The 18,317-nt window shown below is 34.3% G+C and overlaps 1 protein-coding gene across 1 annotated transcript in view; it reads right to left on the reverse strand.

Annotated features, from left to right (window-relative positions):
- The window catches only part of LOC142340014 (chymotrypsin-like elastase family member 1), a 390,215-nt gene extending 373,482 nt beyond the window's left edge, over positions 1 to 16,733 (reverse strand). The window contains exon 1 of the mRNA XM_075390410.1: positions 16,445 to 16,733. Within this exon, the coding sequence (XP_075246525.1) occupies positions 16,445 to 16,694 (250 nt within the window). The 5' untranslated portion in view covers positions 16,695 to 16,733. The remainder of the gene's footprint in view (positions 1 to 16,444) is intronic.
- Between the last annotated feature and the right edge of the window lie 1,584 nt (positions 16,734 to 18,317).

Raw genomic sequence — 18,317 nt, forward strand, 5'->3', positions numbered from 1 at the left:
TTCTCCACAGTGTGTTAATTTTCCGTATAAACTTCCACACTGCCACATTCAATTGGATTTCAGGTAAGTGTTTTAAATTCTCAGGCAACAATCCTAAACTAAAAGGGAATAATTGCCAAGAACTTTTCATCCGCGCGCATGATCGAACATGTTTGGGTAAAATCAGCCAAAAAGTGAGTTCAGGTGTACTGGTTTCTTACTACTAATATCCACGTATCTATAGATTGTAACAATACATGAAGTAATCAGAAATCGCAGAGTAGTATATGCAAGCCCACCAGTACAATAATTCAATGCACGAAATACATCCTGATATATACCATATATGTAAAACAAACATAGATATTGTAGAACTGGAAATATTTAAATTTATTAAAATTGCGATAGTTATATATTTCCTAGTACGCATGTGCTTAAGTTTAATAGAAACCTTTGTAAATCCATAAAAATTGATACAAACCCAGTCATAGAAGGATCTATTTATCACACATTACATTCACAAAAATTCTATCTACAAATTGGATTTCCTACAAAATCACCATTCTACGGAAACGTTGTAATATACCAGTTAAACTTAAGAATACAACATAACGAAATTTGGATATCGAATATAGGAGCACAAACACACCAACCACAACAAGAACTAATACCAGTACTGATATTAACATCACCATATATGCAAGTCCCACCACACGGACCTGGTTCCGGAGCTTAAATAACTAATAACCAGCAAAAATTGCGTCATCAAATAATAATAGTAACCGTAACAATACTCAAGAACAACCACATCATAACGAAGTAACAGATCTAACAAATATACCAACATCGCCTGAAATAGACGATACAGACCCTAGAAACGAAAACCCGTATACAGTACGGCGTGAGAGAACAGAAACTAGACACCTATTAAGAGGCAGACGTAGAGCATCACTCTCATTTCCCACACAAGACTCTACATTAGTCTCATACGATTCTACTGATATAGAATCAAATATAATAAGACCTATAGAAGCCGGACAATCAGAACCACCAAGTCGAACCGGAACACCAACCGGAACACCAACCCGAACACCAACACTCCATAATTTTAATTTCAGTTCACCGAGCGATCATTCAAGTGTTAATACTATCCCAACACCTACATCATCTGAAATAAGAGTAAATCCATTTCTACCACCCACATTTCAACAAAGACAAGACTTCAATTTCGTACAAGATAATTTTCGGGTACAACCAATACACTCACCGCAAAATTCAATCTGGTCAGCAACTTCACCGCAAAATACGATAAGTACGAACACTACACCAAATAGATCACAACAATCTTCATCCTCTAACACCTCCATCAGCGTACCACGAGTAGAAGTAACAAACTCTTTACATCCACCACGAAATAGAATACTTTCACCAGCATCATTTATACCAGAATTAAGACTAGCATCAAGTCACCCAGGTAGAACACGATCAACACCAGTACTAAATCCAAATCCCCCTACTTTAAGTAGAATTAATGATCATACATATCTTTTTCCATTAGATTATAAAACCTGGAATCCACCTCCACCACTATACGGACCAACTAATCTTGGAGATACCCTCACAAATTGGTCAAGAAATAGACTTACAAATACCTTAAATCTAACACATCGCCAACGAAATTCAGCAATTGAAGTTCTAGCAACACCATCTCTAGAACTAAAATTTAATACAACGATTAAATACGATACAATATTCAATCATCCATTTCATGCAACAACACCCTCTATAGTAACAACAACGACACCAGCACCGTTTATTTGTATTGACTTTGTCTATAAGTTTGATAGATATACTAAACAAACTTTAGGTTTTGCAACATTTTACAATCCTCATACAGGATTATCGTATACATGCCGTTTCAACTAAATTCCATAATACTAATATTAATAATAATAATAATATTTACTTATATGAAAATAGACACACAAATACAATCTTAATATAAGATACAAAACAAACTAAAAGAACATATTAAAGACCGCATCAACGAAAGAATGGAGAAACATATCAAAAACATAAAAAATAAAAACAAAATAAAAATACATACATCAAATACAATAGAACGCGAAAAATTCAACAAACTCATGAATCACGCGTCTGAAAATCAAACAGAAATAACAGCAGACTCAAACTCAATCAAAGACATTTATAACAACACAGCATTAGAGAATTTTAAAAACAGTTCAGACTATGAAGAAATGTGGAACATAGCTATTGATAAATGGACAAGAAACTGGAATTTCTATAGAGAACATCTCACAAACAGTTTTCGAGAAAAATTCCAATTAAACAATAAAAGACAAAAACGTCAAACAAAGGAAGACTACATAGAATTAACAGGACAAAACATAAACGGCTCAGCAATCGGACCTCAAGATATTTTTATTGAACATTACAATTGCGACGCAGAAGAAATTACGAACGTAAAGTACTACGAACTAAACAAAATTAGTACATGCAAATTTAAACCACTCGATTTAGATATGACAAAAACAGAAGTTCAACTGTTATCAAAAGCACAAGCAGTAGGAATTACAGCATACGCAGTTGCAGGAACAATTAAAGAACGAGTAGAATGGTGTTCACAACACACCAACTACATTAGAGCAAACCGACCTAGCTATTATGTATCAGACGCACAAAGAACAAAAATATTAGAACCGGACGAAGTTCGTAACGAACTCGCCAGACTTAACTTACTGAAAAACACAGAATATAAACCCACAAGATACAACATATCATTCAATTACATAGCTAATCCACCATTACAAAAGAAAATTGAAGACCTCCAAGGCAGAATACAATTTCATTTAGATACCCCTATGGTACCACCATACGGCAAGATAGTGTATGATTATACAAACCCAACATGGATACCCTCCGCAACAAAAAACGCACAATCAAACTGTTTAACCGGAGTAAGAAAACAAAACAGAATAGACATACTAGATTGGACATTAGAAATCAGAGAAGTATCACTCATATTGAATCTTGATACGGAAGAAATCGCATACATGGGAACAAGGCTACCATGCGATCTCCGCAAAAGAGAATGTCAACCGACACCTTTTACAAAAGCAACAATAGTTTGGGAACCCCAAACACATTGCCAATTATTTGAACTGATTAGATTTGATGCATTCATGGTAAAATACCAAGACCGATATTGGATAGAAACAAAAGCAGAATGGCTAACAGTACAAAAGCCAGATATACAAGAAAAAATAAAATTAAATAAAACAGCCTCAATAGCAACACGCTTTGAAATATATCCAATAGTTGAACACGAATGCGGATCACTACAACCTCTACATAAAACACAATAGGATGATATTTACATAATATCTGAATATGGCTTTGATATGCATACAGGACAGAAAACAACAAGAAAGAAAGATAAATTCGATGATGAAAAATTCATAAAAATAACACCAAAACAATTCATCTCAACGCACACACGCTATGAAGATGAAGATAGCAACCAATTTTATTACGGTTTTATTAACGAAAACACACATTTAAATATGAAAATGGACTTATATATGAGTAACATATACTCTAGAATCAGTTTACAAGCAATAGAATTTTATTCACAAATTTGCGAACAAACTAGAAATCTCCGACAATTAACATTAACACAAGTACAGAAGAACACACCACTTCTAGGATACATCCTTACAGGAGACAGATTGATATTTGTAAAACAAGAAGGAGTAAACGTTATGAAAATGTACAAATGTACAAATAAATCATCACCACTTTATGTACCACTAACACGTGAATGTTATGATAAAATACCAATTCTATACAAAAACAGAGTACAATACGTACACCAACTAACACGCCAAACATACCTTTGGGCAAAAAAGGTACCATGTTCACACAGTAATTTTGATCAACTCATATCTATAGATACGGAAGGAGCATCCCGATACAGATTAACACCGTATCCAGTTAAAGTTGAGACAATACTAAACACTATATCACCTGAAGAAATAGTATTAGACAATATGTTTAGTAAAGCAAGTCTAATAGAAAGCGGAATCTACAGTAAAGAACAATTAGTACAAGATCGAAAAAGAGATCTTTTACATGAATACATGAGAGACCGTGAAAAACCATTACAAGACGCACAGTCAGCTAATGCATTAAAACTCTTAGAGCTCGAACAATTAGGTTTATTACAAACATATAAAAATTACGAACAATCACTAAAATGGCTACGAGATTTGAATATCAATGGATATAACTTTCAGATTGATCAACCAAGCGTAAACTGGAAAGAAAATTTTGACGGCGCATGGCTAAAAGACCAAAGTCTAACCATCTTTGGTTGGCCATGGTACATATTAGAGAAAATGGCTATTATTTATGCTATGATTAGCATGATATTATTCATAACAAACCTTATTATTAAATTCTATAACGCTTTTGCTATTCACAAAGCAATCGGAAAGCAAGCAAGTATAACAAAAATACTACTAACCGGAATATTTGGAATATTTTCACAAACACTTACACAATTAGTAGCACAAATACAAGAGGAAAATCTGCATGACGACAGTGACGATAACAATTCCCATTATGGAAACTTAAACAACAAAACGGGAAAAAGTAGACCTAAGTTTCGTAGACATTCAGCAAAAGTAACAACGTCAAACCATAATAACAATGAAATACCAACAGAAATGTACGTTGATACAAATTACAAACATTACAACACAACAATCCGTAGAACAGAAAGCGGATTACAATTACGAACTTTAGAACCAACAAAAAAAGATACAGAAACCACCATTACCAGAAAGAGAATATAAACCAGAAACATTTAAATTAGAACCATTAGAAACAATAAAAGAGAATAAACTACCATCAATATTACCACAACTAATTACACCACTCCCGGCATATCAATGCATTGGAAACAATTTATCAGCACCTATCCCAAGTGCACCAAAAGTTGAACAACACAGTAGTTTATTTCACAACCATCCATATGAAACACCAATACCATTTCATCACCCAAAACCATATGGAATCCCAAACCCTTCATCAACAACTACCGAACAAAGACACTTAATACCTACATCGAAACTACTCGATATGCAAAACCCTCCACCAATTGATTTTGAACAACTAAAATTAACGGCTAACAAAATGCATAATCGCAGTCACAGCCTAGACGTACTCCAAAATGATCAGCCACACACAAATGAAGTCACATACTTTGACACTCACTCGGCTGATACATACGAAATTTAAAACAAAATGTATATTACAGAACATCTAACAGTATACCCCCCCACACTACTATCAACTCATCAAAACTACATATATTCATAAAATTGTATATTCATAACAAAACAAAAGAGACATACAGTAAAAGTGACATTATATTTTTAACATATAACAATGTAACCACTAACGAGTGAGTTTTTAACATATCAAACTACAAACAGTTTCTATAACAGTAAACATAACATTTGTAACCATATGTTATTCCAATAATAATAATCTATGAGTTTTAGCACAATGGCAACAGGAATGGAATACGAATCGCCATACAAATCCGATTCGCCATTCAGCTACGAAGTTGAAGAAGGAGAACTGAGTTCCGGATCAGGAAGATCGAGCCCTGGCACAGTAAGAGACAACGCGTCGGACTGTGGAACGCAAACAGACGATCAAATGGAGAATATTTCTGAAACAGTCACTACAATGAGAGTACGTTTGGACAATACTCCACAGATTACTCAAACTCCACAAGAAATTGCACGTAAAATCAAGAATAAATTTGATAACAGACGGAACTTGCAATCCTTTAACACTAACAAAAACACTAATGAGCAGGGAACAAGTACCAATATTCATAGCTATGAACATAGCAGATTAGTTAACACTCAAAACCGTTCAACGACGGAGTCATATACATCACCCCCACTCCCAAACTACCCACCACCAGTGCGACCGCCACCACCCTCCGACTATATTTCAGAACAACCGAGAACACAAAGTTATAATCAACAACAATTGTTTACAACTAATCGTAGACCGAACAATTTAAGATTTCCCTACGCGGTAACACCGAGATCAGCTAATAGTAAATCATTCTTCCACCAATCAACAAATGAGCAGACACCAATACCAACAGTTATGGAAACAATTTGGTTTCAGGACAAAGATCCTAGAACTTTAAATAGCCCACACAATAGTAATTACAACCCATTGTTATCATACAGAAATTGGGCAAATATGCCATTCGATTCACGCGAATATAACTTTTTCATGGCACCTCTTCATAACCTTAAAGATTGTGTGTCAGATTATTTCCCACCTCTGCCACCAGAAAACACAAATACAGTCAAGCGTAGTACGAAAAACATGGGGAGAGACAAACTCCACCAGACTATGTACCCAATACTCAAACAGTTTTACAGTCTCACTGAGAGATTTTTATATGATTATGACTACGAGTTTAAAATTCCAATAACATGTCATTTCGACCAACTTATAGCTAAAGCATCTCAAGACTTATCTGCGTACAGTATTTACGATCATCAGATATTTCAACTGAGTTTCAATTTTCTGCATCCTACACCGAAAGATAAACAGAACAATAACTACAGAGTGCATGAAACTAAATTAATCCACAACCTTATTTATTATACATTTCTACGTGACAAAAGCAATAACACATCAAGAAGTTACATACACATAAACGACCAACTTACGTCACCCTATTTCCTAAATTACGGATATCGTTTAAAATGGGAATATACATTGGGCACACTTAGAAACTTTGACCCAATCACGAACTACTATATTTTCCAACCGAAAGATTCACCGTAGCGGCCTCTCATGGTACCGCTCGAAGCTTTGGAACCTTGCGAGGAATATCACGTGTATCACCTCGAAGGAAGCGTAACAAACCGCGCTTTCAGAAATAGAATAAACTTCAATAATGAACGGACTAAAACAGAACTTGAGCACGAACTATGCAACACAGTGAAAGCATCCATTACAGATATTCCATTAACAGATCTAACGAACTTACTTGCATATTTTCTTTCGAAAGACGACAACTTAGTAAAGGAATACCGACATTATAAAGAACGGACAAACTATCCAAAACAGACGGAGAAGTTATAATAATGTTCTCATAGTAACAAGTAACAACTCTCAATAGTAACAACTCTTGATAATTTCGACAAGTAACAATAAATAACTATGAAATTAATCAGTGCATATATGATTATTTATGTTTACTAACGCCCGAAATTCACCCTTTCCTGATAAATGTATTTATATCAGTCCAATACTTTATATTCAAATACTTTGTAAACACTTATATTTGAGTTTTTATCTAGATAAATATGCTCGCAACGAGTAATCTATAGTTGTACTTTATATTTGCACAACCTTTAATTACAAAAATAATTGTACCAATTGTTATATATCTTTTCTGTTCAATAAACTTTAAAAATACAAAAATAGTTTTTTACTTTTCCTATAAACCCTAACCTAATTTCTAAAATGTGTATGTATATATGCAGAGATTTTTCCATAGTTAGTTATATGCAAATTTTGTAAATAAATAACAACTTGAAATAAGGCACAGAACTGACGGGAATTAGAACACGTGCAATGTAAACAAAGTATAAACAGTGAGTCATATAACAGACATATTATCTCTAAGTATAACATGTAATAATAACTTTCAGACCTTGAGTCATAGACATGACATTTCAACAAAACTTATCCTAGATTCTTATAGAACCGATTTGTTTACACAACATACAAAACTATAATATTAAGTTTGAAATCATAATGACATAACAAAGTGTTATATACTTTTCCAAACAAACTGTAACAATATATCAACTTATAACATAGATCAAAACACAAAATATTTGAATTTCGAAATTTTCACATGTAAAAACATATGCATAAACAGAGTACCAAATGCATGAAAAACATACTTTCATTTCTCAAAGAACAAACCACATGTATGGATACATTACATTAATTCTTTAAGCTATAGTAACAACTAACAGCTTCACCTCTACCTAGTAACAACTAACATTGTAGTACTCCAAATACTGAAAGAGTCTTTGGATTATTTGGAATATTGTATAAGCGCGCAGACAGAGACTTTAACTTCATTTCTGAAGTTAAAGACATAGAAGTTGATTGAATAAGGCATTTGGACATTTTTGGACATATCCATTACAAACCCATAAGCGAGATCTATAAACCCTTTACAAAATACATGACACAACACAAATTGTAGAGGTATAACAATACAATTCGTAAGAATTGATGGCATCAGAATAACTTATGATTTCGCGCAGGAAACAAATTATTAATACATGTTCATACTCAGTAACAAAATCTGTATTAATCCAACATGGCTAAACAGTCACATGTCACTTAAGCATTTCTAGGCCAAGTCACACACCTTGTGTTGACCTAGCAAGTAATACCCTCAATTGATCCGTCGAATTTCATAAAAACATATAACAAAATATACTTAACACAGATCATATATATCTTTATTTTCTTTCCAACCGAAAGGGATACTACGTATAACAGAACATTGAAACCCAACACAGGTTATAATAGAGAAAAACTTTTCTGAACCTCTAACACCTAACAACAAACCAATTCAGGTAAGTCAGGTAAGTCAAGTCACTGGACATCGGGATCGCCTCCAAGCATCAACACCGGACCTACCCGAAAGGATCTTCACCCACTGGACGTGGTAATGGAATAGATACTTTTGTGGTTGTTGATGTTCACTCTTTGCTCTTTGGGCAACCTATTTCTAGGAACCGACTTACAGACGAACCGATCTCAAGCAACATATTCCAAAAAAGAAAGAAAATCCTTCAGAGAGAAAAAAGAGAAATTGACTTATTAGAATGTACAAGAGACTTTCAAAAAACTCGAAACCCCGGAAAGATGGAGTCAAATATGACTTCCAGAAAGAACTATTTGAAAGACTTTATTATTTAAATAAATAAAGACTGAAAATACTCTTCCCTGATTGGAGAAAAAAGGGAATAATATCTTTTCCTTTTTATCCTTTAGATGTTTACCAATTTACCCCTCTTCTCAGAAGAGAAAGTTATTTAGTCAGTACCAGTTCACCACCTGATATAATAATAAAGTATATTTCTCTCTCTCTACTCCGCTCTTGTTTTGTATTGAGATATACGTTAGACTTTAGCATTGGGGCCCGTGCACTGTCTACTGAAGCTCAGATAGAAGAGTAACAGAATAGAGATATAGAACTTTAGTTAGTCAGGTAAGCCTTAAGAGTACACCTTATTCTTGAGACAACCATAAGACAGTTCCAGAAGTATCCTAATAGAGGTAAGCTCAGAACACGTCTTAAGACCTAGAAAAATCAGTAGGGCTGACGATTGGTAAACCTTTTTATTAAACTTAACCTTAACTTTTCGAAACTTAATAAACGGCAGGAAATAGTTCATAAATGTTTGTTTTGTCCCCTATAGTTTGTAGAGAGCCCTGTTTCGGAAACATATACCTAAATTTAAAAAGAAACTTCAGTTTGGCGGACATGGTTCTGAAGCAGTGCTTATGTTGGAAAACGGAATTAGTTCGATTTAAAAAGAATATCAATCTGATTCTGAAAGGCTTCAAAGAAATGGAAGCCAAATGAGGACCATATGTTGTTACCGTTTCTATATTTGTAAAATCCAGCTTTACAGAAATCTAAGAAATTAGAGTCTATTTAAACCATTTTATTGAAACTTCAGTATTGATATTCACTTCAGAAACCTAGAGTGGCTCCCAAGTTACATGCTAGACCTAGAAAGATCAGTAGGGCTGACGATTGGGAAACCTTTATATTAAACTTAACCTTAACTTTGCGAATCTTAATAAACGGCAGAAATTAGTTCCATAAATGTTTGTTTTGTCCCCTATAATTTGTAGAGAGCCGTGTTTCGGAAACTTATACCTAAAATTAAAAAAACAAACTTCAGTTTGACGGACATGGTTCTGAAGCAGTGCTTATGTTGGAAAACGGAATTAGTTCGATTTAAAAAGAATATCAATCTGATTTTGAAAGGCTTCAAAGAAATAGAATCTAAATGAGGACCATATGTCGTTACCGTTTCTCTATTTGTGTAATCCAGTTTTTTAGAGTTCTATTTTTGAAGTAATAATAGTTTTTGATTTCATATATAAGGAGGAGAGATAGAATTCAAGTTGATCCACTAAAAAACCACCGCTTTTCCTGTTGTTATGATTTAAAGAAATTAAAGTCTCTTTAGACCGTTTTTCTGAAACCTCAGTATTGATATTCACTTCAGAAACCCCGAATGGGTCCTAGATTAGATTACTTGTTTGACCTAGAAAGATCAGTAGGGCTGACGATTGGGAAACCTTTATATTAAATTTAACTTTAACTTTGCGAATTTTAATAAACGGCAGGAAATACTTCCATAAATGTTTGTTTTGTCCCCTATAGTTTGTAGAGGGCCCTGTTTCCGAAACATATACCTAAAATTAACAAGCAAACTTCAGTTCGTCTGACAGGGTTTTGAAGCAGTGCTTATGTTGGAAAATAGAGTTAGTTCGATTTAAAAAGAATATCAATCTGATTCTGAAAGGCTTCAAAGAAATGGAAGCTAAATGACGACCATATGTCGTGACCGTTTCTATATTTGTGTAATCCAGTTTTACATAGATCTGTGTTATTCAAGAGTAATAGTTTTTGATTTCTTTTATAAGGAAGAGAGATTGGTTTCAAGTTGATCCACTTTAAATCCACTGCATTTCCGTTTGTTATGATTTGAAGAAATTAATATCTCTTTAAACCGTTTTTCTGAAACTTCATTACTGATATTCACTTCAGAAACCCCGAATGGCTCCCAAGTTACATGCTAGACCTAGAAAGATCAGTAGGGCTGACGATTGCGAAACATTTATATTAAACTTAACCTTATCTTTGCGAATCTTAATAAACGGCAGAAATTAGTTCCATAAATGTTTGTTTTGTCCCCTATAATTTGTAGAAAGCCGTGTTTCGGAAACTTATACCTAAAATTAAAAAAAACAAACTTCAGTTTGACGGACATGGTTCTGAAGCAGTGCTTATGTTGGAAAACGGAATTAGTTCGATTTAAAAAGAATATCAATCTGATTTTGAAAGGCTTCAAAGAAATAGAAGCTAAATGAGGACCATATGTCGTTACCGTTTCTCTATTTGTGTAATCCAGTTTTTTAGAGTTCTATTTTTGAAGTAATAATAGTTTTTGATTTCATATATAAGGAGGAGAGATAGATTTCAAGTTGATCCACTAAAAAACCACCGCTTTTCCTGTTGTTATGATTTAAAGAAATTAAAGTCTCTTTAGACCGTTTTTCTGAAACCTCAGTATCGATATTCACTTCAGAAACCCCGAATGGGTCCTAGATTACTTGTTTGACCTAGAAAGATCAGTAGGGCTGACGATTGCGAAACATTTATATTAAACTTATCCTTAACTTTGCGAATCTTAATAAACGGCAGAAATTAGTTCCATAAATGTTTGTTTTGTCCCCTATAATTTGTAGAGAGCCGTGTTTCGGAAACTTATACCTAAAATTAAAAAAACAAACTTCAGTTTGACGGACATGGTTCTGAAGCAGTGCTTATGTTGGAAAACGGAATTAGTTCGATTTAAAAAGAATATCAATCTGATTTTGAAAGGCTTCAAAGAAATAGAAGCTAAATGATGACCATATGTCGTTACCGTTTCTCTATTTGTGTAATCCAGTTTTTTAGAGTTCTATTTTTGAAGTAATAATAGTTTTTGATTTCATATATAAGGAGGAGAGATAGAATTCAAGTTGATCCACTAAAAAACCACCGCTTTTCCTGTTGTTATGATTTAAAGAAATTGAAGTCTCTTTAGACCGTTTTTCTGAAACCTCAGTATTGATATTCACTTCAGAAACCCCGAATGGGTCCTAGATTACTTGTTTGACCTAGAAAGAACAGTAGGGCTGACGATTGCGAAACATTTATATTAAACTTAACCTTAACCTTGCGAATCTTAATAAACGGCAGAAATTAGTTCCATAAATGTTTGTTTTGTCCCCTATAATTTGTAGAGAGCCGTGTTTCGGAAACTTATACCTAAAATTAAAAAAACAAACTTCAGTTTGACGGACATGGTTCTGAAGCAGTGCTTATGTTGGAAAACGGAATTAGTTCGATTTAAAAAGAATATCAATCTGATTTTGAAAGGCTTCAAAGAAATAGAAGCTAAATGAGGACCATATGTCGTTACCGTTTCTCTATTTGTGTAATCCAGTTTTTTAGAGTTCTGTTTTTGAAGTAATAATAGTTTTTGATTTCATATATAAGGAGGAGAGATAGAATTCAAGTTGATCCACTTTAAAACCACTGCGTTTCCTGTTGCTATGATTTGAAGAAATTAATATCTCTTTAAACCGTTTTTCTGAAACTTCATTACTGATATTCACTTCAGAAACACCGAATGGCTCCCAAGTTACATGTTAGACCTGGAAAGATCAGTAGGGCTGACGATTGGGAAACCTTTATATTAAACTTAACCTTAACTTTGCGAAACTTAATAAATGGCAGGAAATAGTTCCATAAGTGTTTGTTTTGTCCCCTATAATTTGTAGAGAGCCCTGTTTCGGAAACATATACCTAAGATTAAAAAGAAACTTCAGTTTGTCGGACATGGTTCTGAAGCAGTGCTTGTGTTGGAAAACGGAATTAGATCGATTCAAAAAGAATATCAATCTGATTCTGAAATGCTTCAAAGAAATGGAAGCTAAATGAGGACCATATGTCGTTACCTTTTCTATATTTGTGTAATCCAGTTTTACAGAGATCTATTTTATGCAGGAGCAATAGTTTTTGATTTAATTTATAAGGAAAAGAGATTGGTTTCAAGTTGATCCACTTTAAAACCACTGCGTTTCCTGTTGCTATGATTTGAAGAAATTAAAGTCTCTTTAAACCGTTTTTCTGAAACTCCAGTATTGATATTCACTTCAGAAACCCCGAATGGCTCCCAAGTTACAAGTTAGACCTAGAAAGATAAGTAGGGCCGACGATTGGGAAACCTTTATATTAAACTTAACCTTAACTTTGCGAAACTTAATAAATGGCAGGAAATAGTTCCATAAGTGTTTGTTTTGTCCCCTATAATTTGTAGAGAGCCCTGTTTCGGAAACATATACCTAAGATTAAAAAGAAACTTCAGTTTGTCGGACATGGTTCTGAAGCAGTGCTTGTGTTGGAAAACGGAATTAGATCGATTCAAAAAGAATATCAATCTGATTCTGAAATGCTTCAAAGAAATGGAAGCTAAATGAGGACCATATGTCGTTACCTTTTCTATATTTGTGTAATCCAGTTTTACAGAGATCTATTTTATGCAGGAGCAATAGTTTTTGATTTAATTTATAAGGAAAAGAGATTGGTTTCAAGTTGATCCACTTTAAAACCACTGCGTTTCCTGTTGCTATGATTTGAAGAAATTAATATCTCTTTAAACCGTTTTTCTGAAACTTCATTACTGATATTCACTTCAGAAACACCGAATGGCTCCCAAGTTACATGTTAGACCTGGAAAGATCAGTAGGGCTGACGATTGGGAAACCTTTATATTAAACTTAACCTTAACTTTGCGAAACTTAATAAATGGCAGGAAATAGTTCCATAAGTGTTTGTTTTGTCCCCTATAATTTGTAGAGAGCCCTGTTTCGGAAACATATACCTAAGATTAAAAAGAAACTTCAGTTTGTCGGACATGGTTCTGAAGCAGTGCTTGTGTTGGAAAACGGAATTAGATCGATTCAAAAAGAATATCAATCTGATTCTGAAATGCTTCAAAGAAATGGAAGCTAAATGAGGACCATATGTCGTTACCTTTTCTATATTTGTGTAATCCAGTTTTACAGAGATCTATTTTATGCAGGAGCAATAGTTTTTGATTTAATTTATAAGGAAAAGAGATTGGTTTCAAGTTGATCCACTTTAAAACCACTGCGTTTCCTGTTGCTATGATTTGAAGAAATTAAAGTCTCTTTAAACCGTTTTTCTGAAACTCCAGTATTGATATTCACTTCAGAAACCCCGAATGGCTCCCGAGTTACATTTTAGACCTAGAAAGATCAGTAGGGCTGACGATTGTGAAACCTCTATATTAAACTTAACCTTAACTTTGCGAAACTTAATAAACGGCAGGAAATAGTTCCATAAATGTTTGTTTTTCCCCTATAATTTGTAGAGAGCACTGTTTTGGAAACATATACCTAAAATTAAAAAACCTTCAGTTTGACGGACATGGTTCTGAATCAGTGCTTGTGTTGGAAAACGGAATTAGTTCGATTTAAAAAGAATATCAATCTGATTCTGAAAGGCTTCAAAGAAATGGAAGCTAAATGAGGAGCATATGTCGTTACCGTTTCTATATTTGTGTAATCCAGCTTTACAGAGATCTATTTTATGCAGAAGCAATAGTTTTGTTTTAATTATAAGGAAGATAGATTGGTTTCAAGTTGATCCACTTTAAAACCACTGCGTTTCCTGTTGTTATGATTTGAAGAAATTAAAGTCTCTTCAAACCGTTTTTCTGAAATTACAGTATTGAGATTTACTTCAGAAACCCCGAATGGCTCCCAAGTTACAAGTTAGACCTAGAAAGATAAGTAGGGCCGACGATTGGGAAACCTTTATAATAAACTTAACCTTAACTTTGCGAAACTTAATAAACGGCAGGAAATAGTTCCATAAATGTTTGTTTTGTCCCCTATAATTGGTAGAGAGCCCTGTTTCGGAAACATATACCTAAAATTAAAAAGAAACTTTTGTTTGACGGACATGATTCTCAAGCAATGCTTATTTTGCAAAACGGAATTAGTTCGATTTAAAAAGAATATCAATCTTATTCTGAAAAGCTTCAAAGAAATGGAAGCTAAATGAGGACCATATGTCGTTACCGTTTCTATATTTGTGTAATCTAGTTTTACAGAGATCTATTTATGCAGGAGCAATAGTTTTTGATTTAATTTATAAGGAAGAGAGATTGGTTTCAAGTTGATCCACTTTAAAACCACTGCGTTTCCTGTTGCTATGATTTGAAGAAACTAAAGTCTCTTTAAACCGTTTTTCTGAAACTCCAGTATTGATATTCACTTCAGAAACACCGAATGGCTCCCAAGTTACATGTTAGAACTGGAAAGATCAGTAGGGCTGACGATTGGGAAACCTTTATATTAAACTTAACCTTAACTTTGCGAAACTTAATAAATGGCAGGAAATAGTTCCATAAATGTTTGTTTTGTCCCCTATAATTTGTAGAGAGCCCTGTTTCGGAAACATATACCTAAATTTAAAAAGAAACTTCAGTTTGGCGGACATGGTTCTGAAGCAGTGCTTATGTTGGAAAACGGAATTAGTTCGCTTTAAAAAGAATATCAATCTGATTCTGAAAGGCTTCAAAGAAACTGAAGCTAAATGAGGACCTTATGTCGTTACCGTTTCTATGTTTGTGTAATCCAGCTTTACAGAGATCTTTTTTATGCAGGAGCAATAGTTTTGTTTTAATTTATAAGGAAGAGAGATTGGTTTCAAGTTGATCCACTTTAAAACCACTGCGTTTCCTCTTGTTATGATTTAAAGAAATTAAAGTCTCTTTAAACCGTTTTTCTGAAACTTCAGTATTGATATTCATTTCAGAAACCCCGAATGGCTCTTAAAAAACTTGTTCAATCTAGAAACATCAGTAGAGCTGAGGAGTGGGAAAAATTGATGCCAAATTAGCCGTAACTTTGAAAAATAAAAAAAAAAACTGGACACTGCATAATAAAAGTGTTGATGTTTCTCCTATTATTTGTATTTGTTTTGTGTTTAAGTTTAAATTTATTTGAAGTTTTTCTCATTTCACTGCTGAATTGAATAAAACTTAGTTTCAGGTAACCACACCTGAACTTGTTCAGGTGAAAATTTACCTGAAATACAGTTCAGGTGTATTTCAGGTGCTTTTACACCTGAACTTCACCTGAACTCATGGCTACCTGAACTTGGTTCAGGTAAATTTACCTGAACTTTTTTAAGAGTGTAGCATGCGTCCCAGCGGGCAAGATTTGACGCTTAATCCACCTCTTATTACAATGGAATAGGGTGCAATGCCTATTGCACTCTTAATTATTCTAGAAACGGTTGTAAGAGTGTAACTTTGGAAAAAAATTCACTGTATTTGCGCTCTAGCCTCCACCCAAACCGTTTTTCTAAAAATCCTTACAGTGGACCTTGCAGTAGACTGGAAATCTTTTAGATTGAGGTGGCAATACGCTGATAAACGCTAAAGCAATACGCTCATAAATTGTTCTCCCGTTGTGCAAAACTTACTAGTTTGGTTATGAACACATTGGGCTGCTGTCACCACCCACATTTTGCCCACAATTGCACCCCCACAATAAAGTGGCCTCTCACTGTAAGGCCCAACTAAGACTCTGGCAAAGAAACTGGGGCCAGATAAGGGAGCTCCATTTACTATAGAAATTCTAATTACATGTCTGAAAGAAGGCAACCCAGCCCCGAAAGAAACATCGACATAAAAATACGCAAAGAAAACTATCAATGTTCTATTAATAAACATAGTTTGAACTTGGCTAACGAAATTCAGGTGATTGTTGGTTCTGAGTTGCTTACTTAACCTGTAAACAGGAGATCATAGATGAACAAATTCCATAGTATAATTGAGTACTCTCAGAGAGATTTTGAAAATGATTCAATTGGAGCTGACCATAACTAAACGGTACTGGATCACTTATACTAATAAACATTTCCATAAATAAAGTGTAACGGGTCAATATGGTGGTAATTTTCCTTTCTGAGGTATATTTCATATTGTAAGGCAGACCCAAAGTGGGCTCTTTTTAACAGCCTTAAGGTATAAAGAGTTAGGGCTACTTATTTCTGCGCGAGAAGTAGTCTTACCTAGTTCTCTCTTACTAACTGACTCCGTTAAACACTGAAGGTAAACTTCAACTATAACGGTGGTAATAGTATACAGCACCGGAGTCAATGGTATACACATAGTGCAACTATGCATTAGACTGACTAGAGTTAGGCATGTTAGCGCAATACAAAAGAGAATAGATTATTCTCAGTCTGTGATTGGTGGAGAATGCACATTCTGTATTTTAGTCTGCTGCATCCATCCGAGGTTGAGAGTTTCATCCGAAGTGTGTACTGCAGCTGAAAAATGTTCAATGTGTTGATCCTCGGCGAGTGAAGTGGGTGACTAGAGTTGTCACTCATGATCCCAGTCGCGTGAAATCGGTGACTGGAGTCAGTGACAGGGTATTCTGGCCAATGACGTTGATCCTGTTGGTAGGTTTCCAGCTGTCTATCACCGTCATTTTGTGACGATTTGGTCCCGGCAGGGTTGAGAGTTGTAGATTGTATTCTCTGTGGGTGATAGAAAGAGATTGCAATTCATCTCGTTTGTAGTACGGGTTTGGTTCCGATCGAATTTATCAGCTTAATTTCTGGTTAGTATCCAACTTAGTGTCTGTGAGATACCTAACTCTTTTTGAACTTAATTGTAATTTTAGTTCAGTCTGCGTTAGTTCCGACCAGGGAAAAGAAGAAGAAGAAAGTTGTTTCTAATTCAATTATTCAATTAGAGTGGAGTATTAGTATGGAATAAGGAACAATCGAGGAATATAAAATAAATAGATGTTAAACATAGACAAACAGAAAAAAAATAAGTTTTTTATGTTTTGGTAAGAAAAGCCTCGTTGGCCAATTTCTCGATGGAGAGAGCAGTGGATCTCTTGTAGATGGGACTACGGCTCGAGAACTGGGATTGTCGCCCACTAACGACGCTATAAAGGAGCACTTGAATGTGATTTTTTTGTTGACCTCGTTTTTTTACCTTTGCAGTATGATGGTTCAAACATAAAAAGTTGTCAAAATCTTCTGCACAAAACCATAAAATGTTTCAAACAATAAAATGTCGTTACTGCTACTTTGCCTCTCTACGGTAGCTTTTTCGTCCTCAAAATTGGACTTATACAGAAACTATGAGATTGAAAATGTAAAGCAGAACACGCTTTTTTGCAAACTGTTAACAATTTTTTTTATTTATTCATCAAGTCGTAATTTGTTGATTTACCCTCTATATTAAACATTAGCTTTCAATCTCTTTTTGTATACTATGCTTTTAAAAACATAGACGTTTTCGAATTTATCAATGTATCTTCTTCTTTGCCAC

This window comes from Convolutriloba macropyga, chromosome 5 (assembly GCF_964194025.1).
Source record: "Convolutriloba macropyga chromosome 5, txConMacr16.3, whole genome shotgun sequence".
Lineage (NCBI taxonomy): Eukaryota > Metazoa > Xenacoelomorpha > Acoela > Convolutidae > Convolutriloba > Convolutriloba macropyga.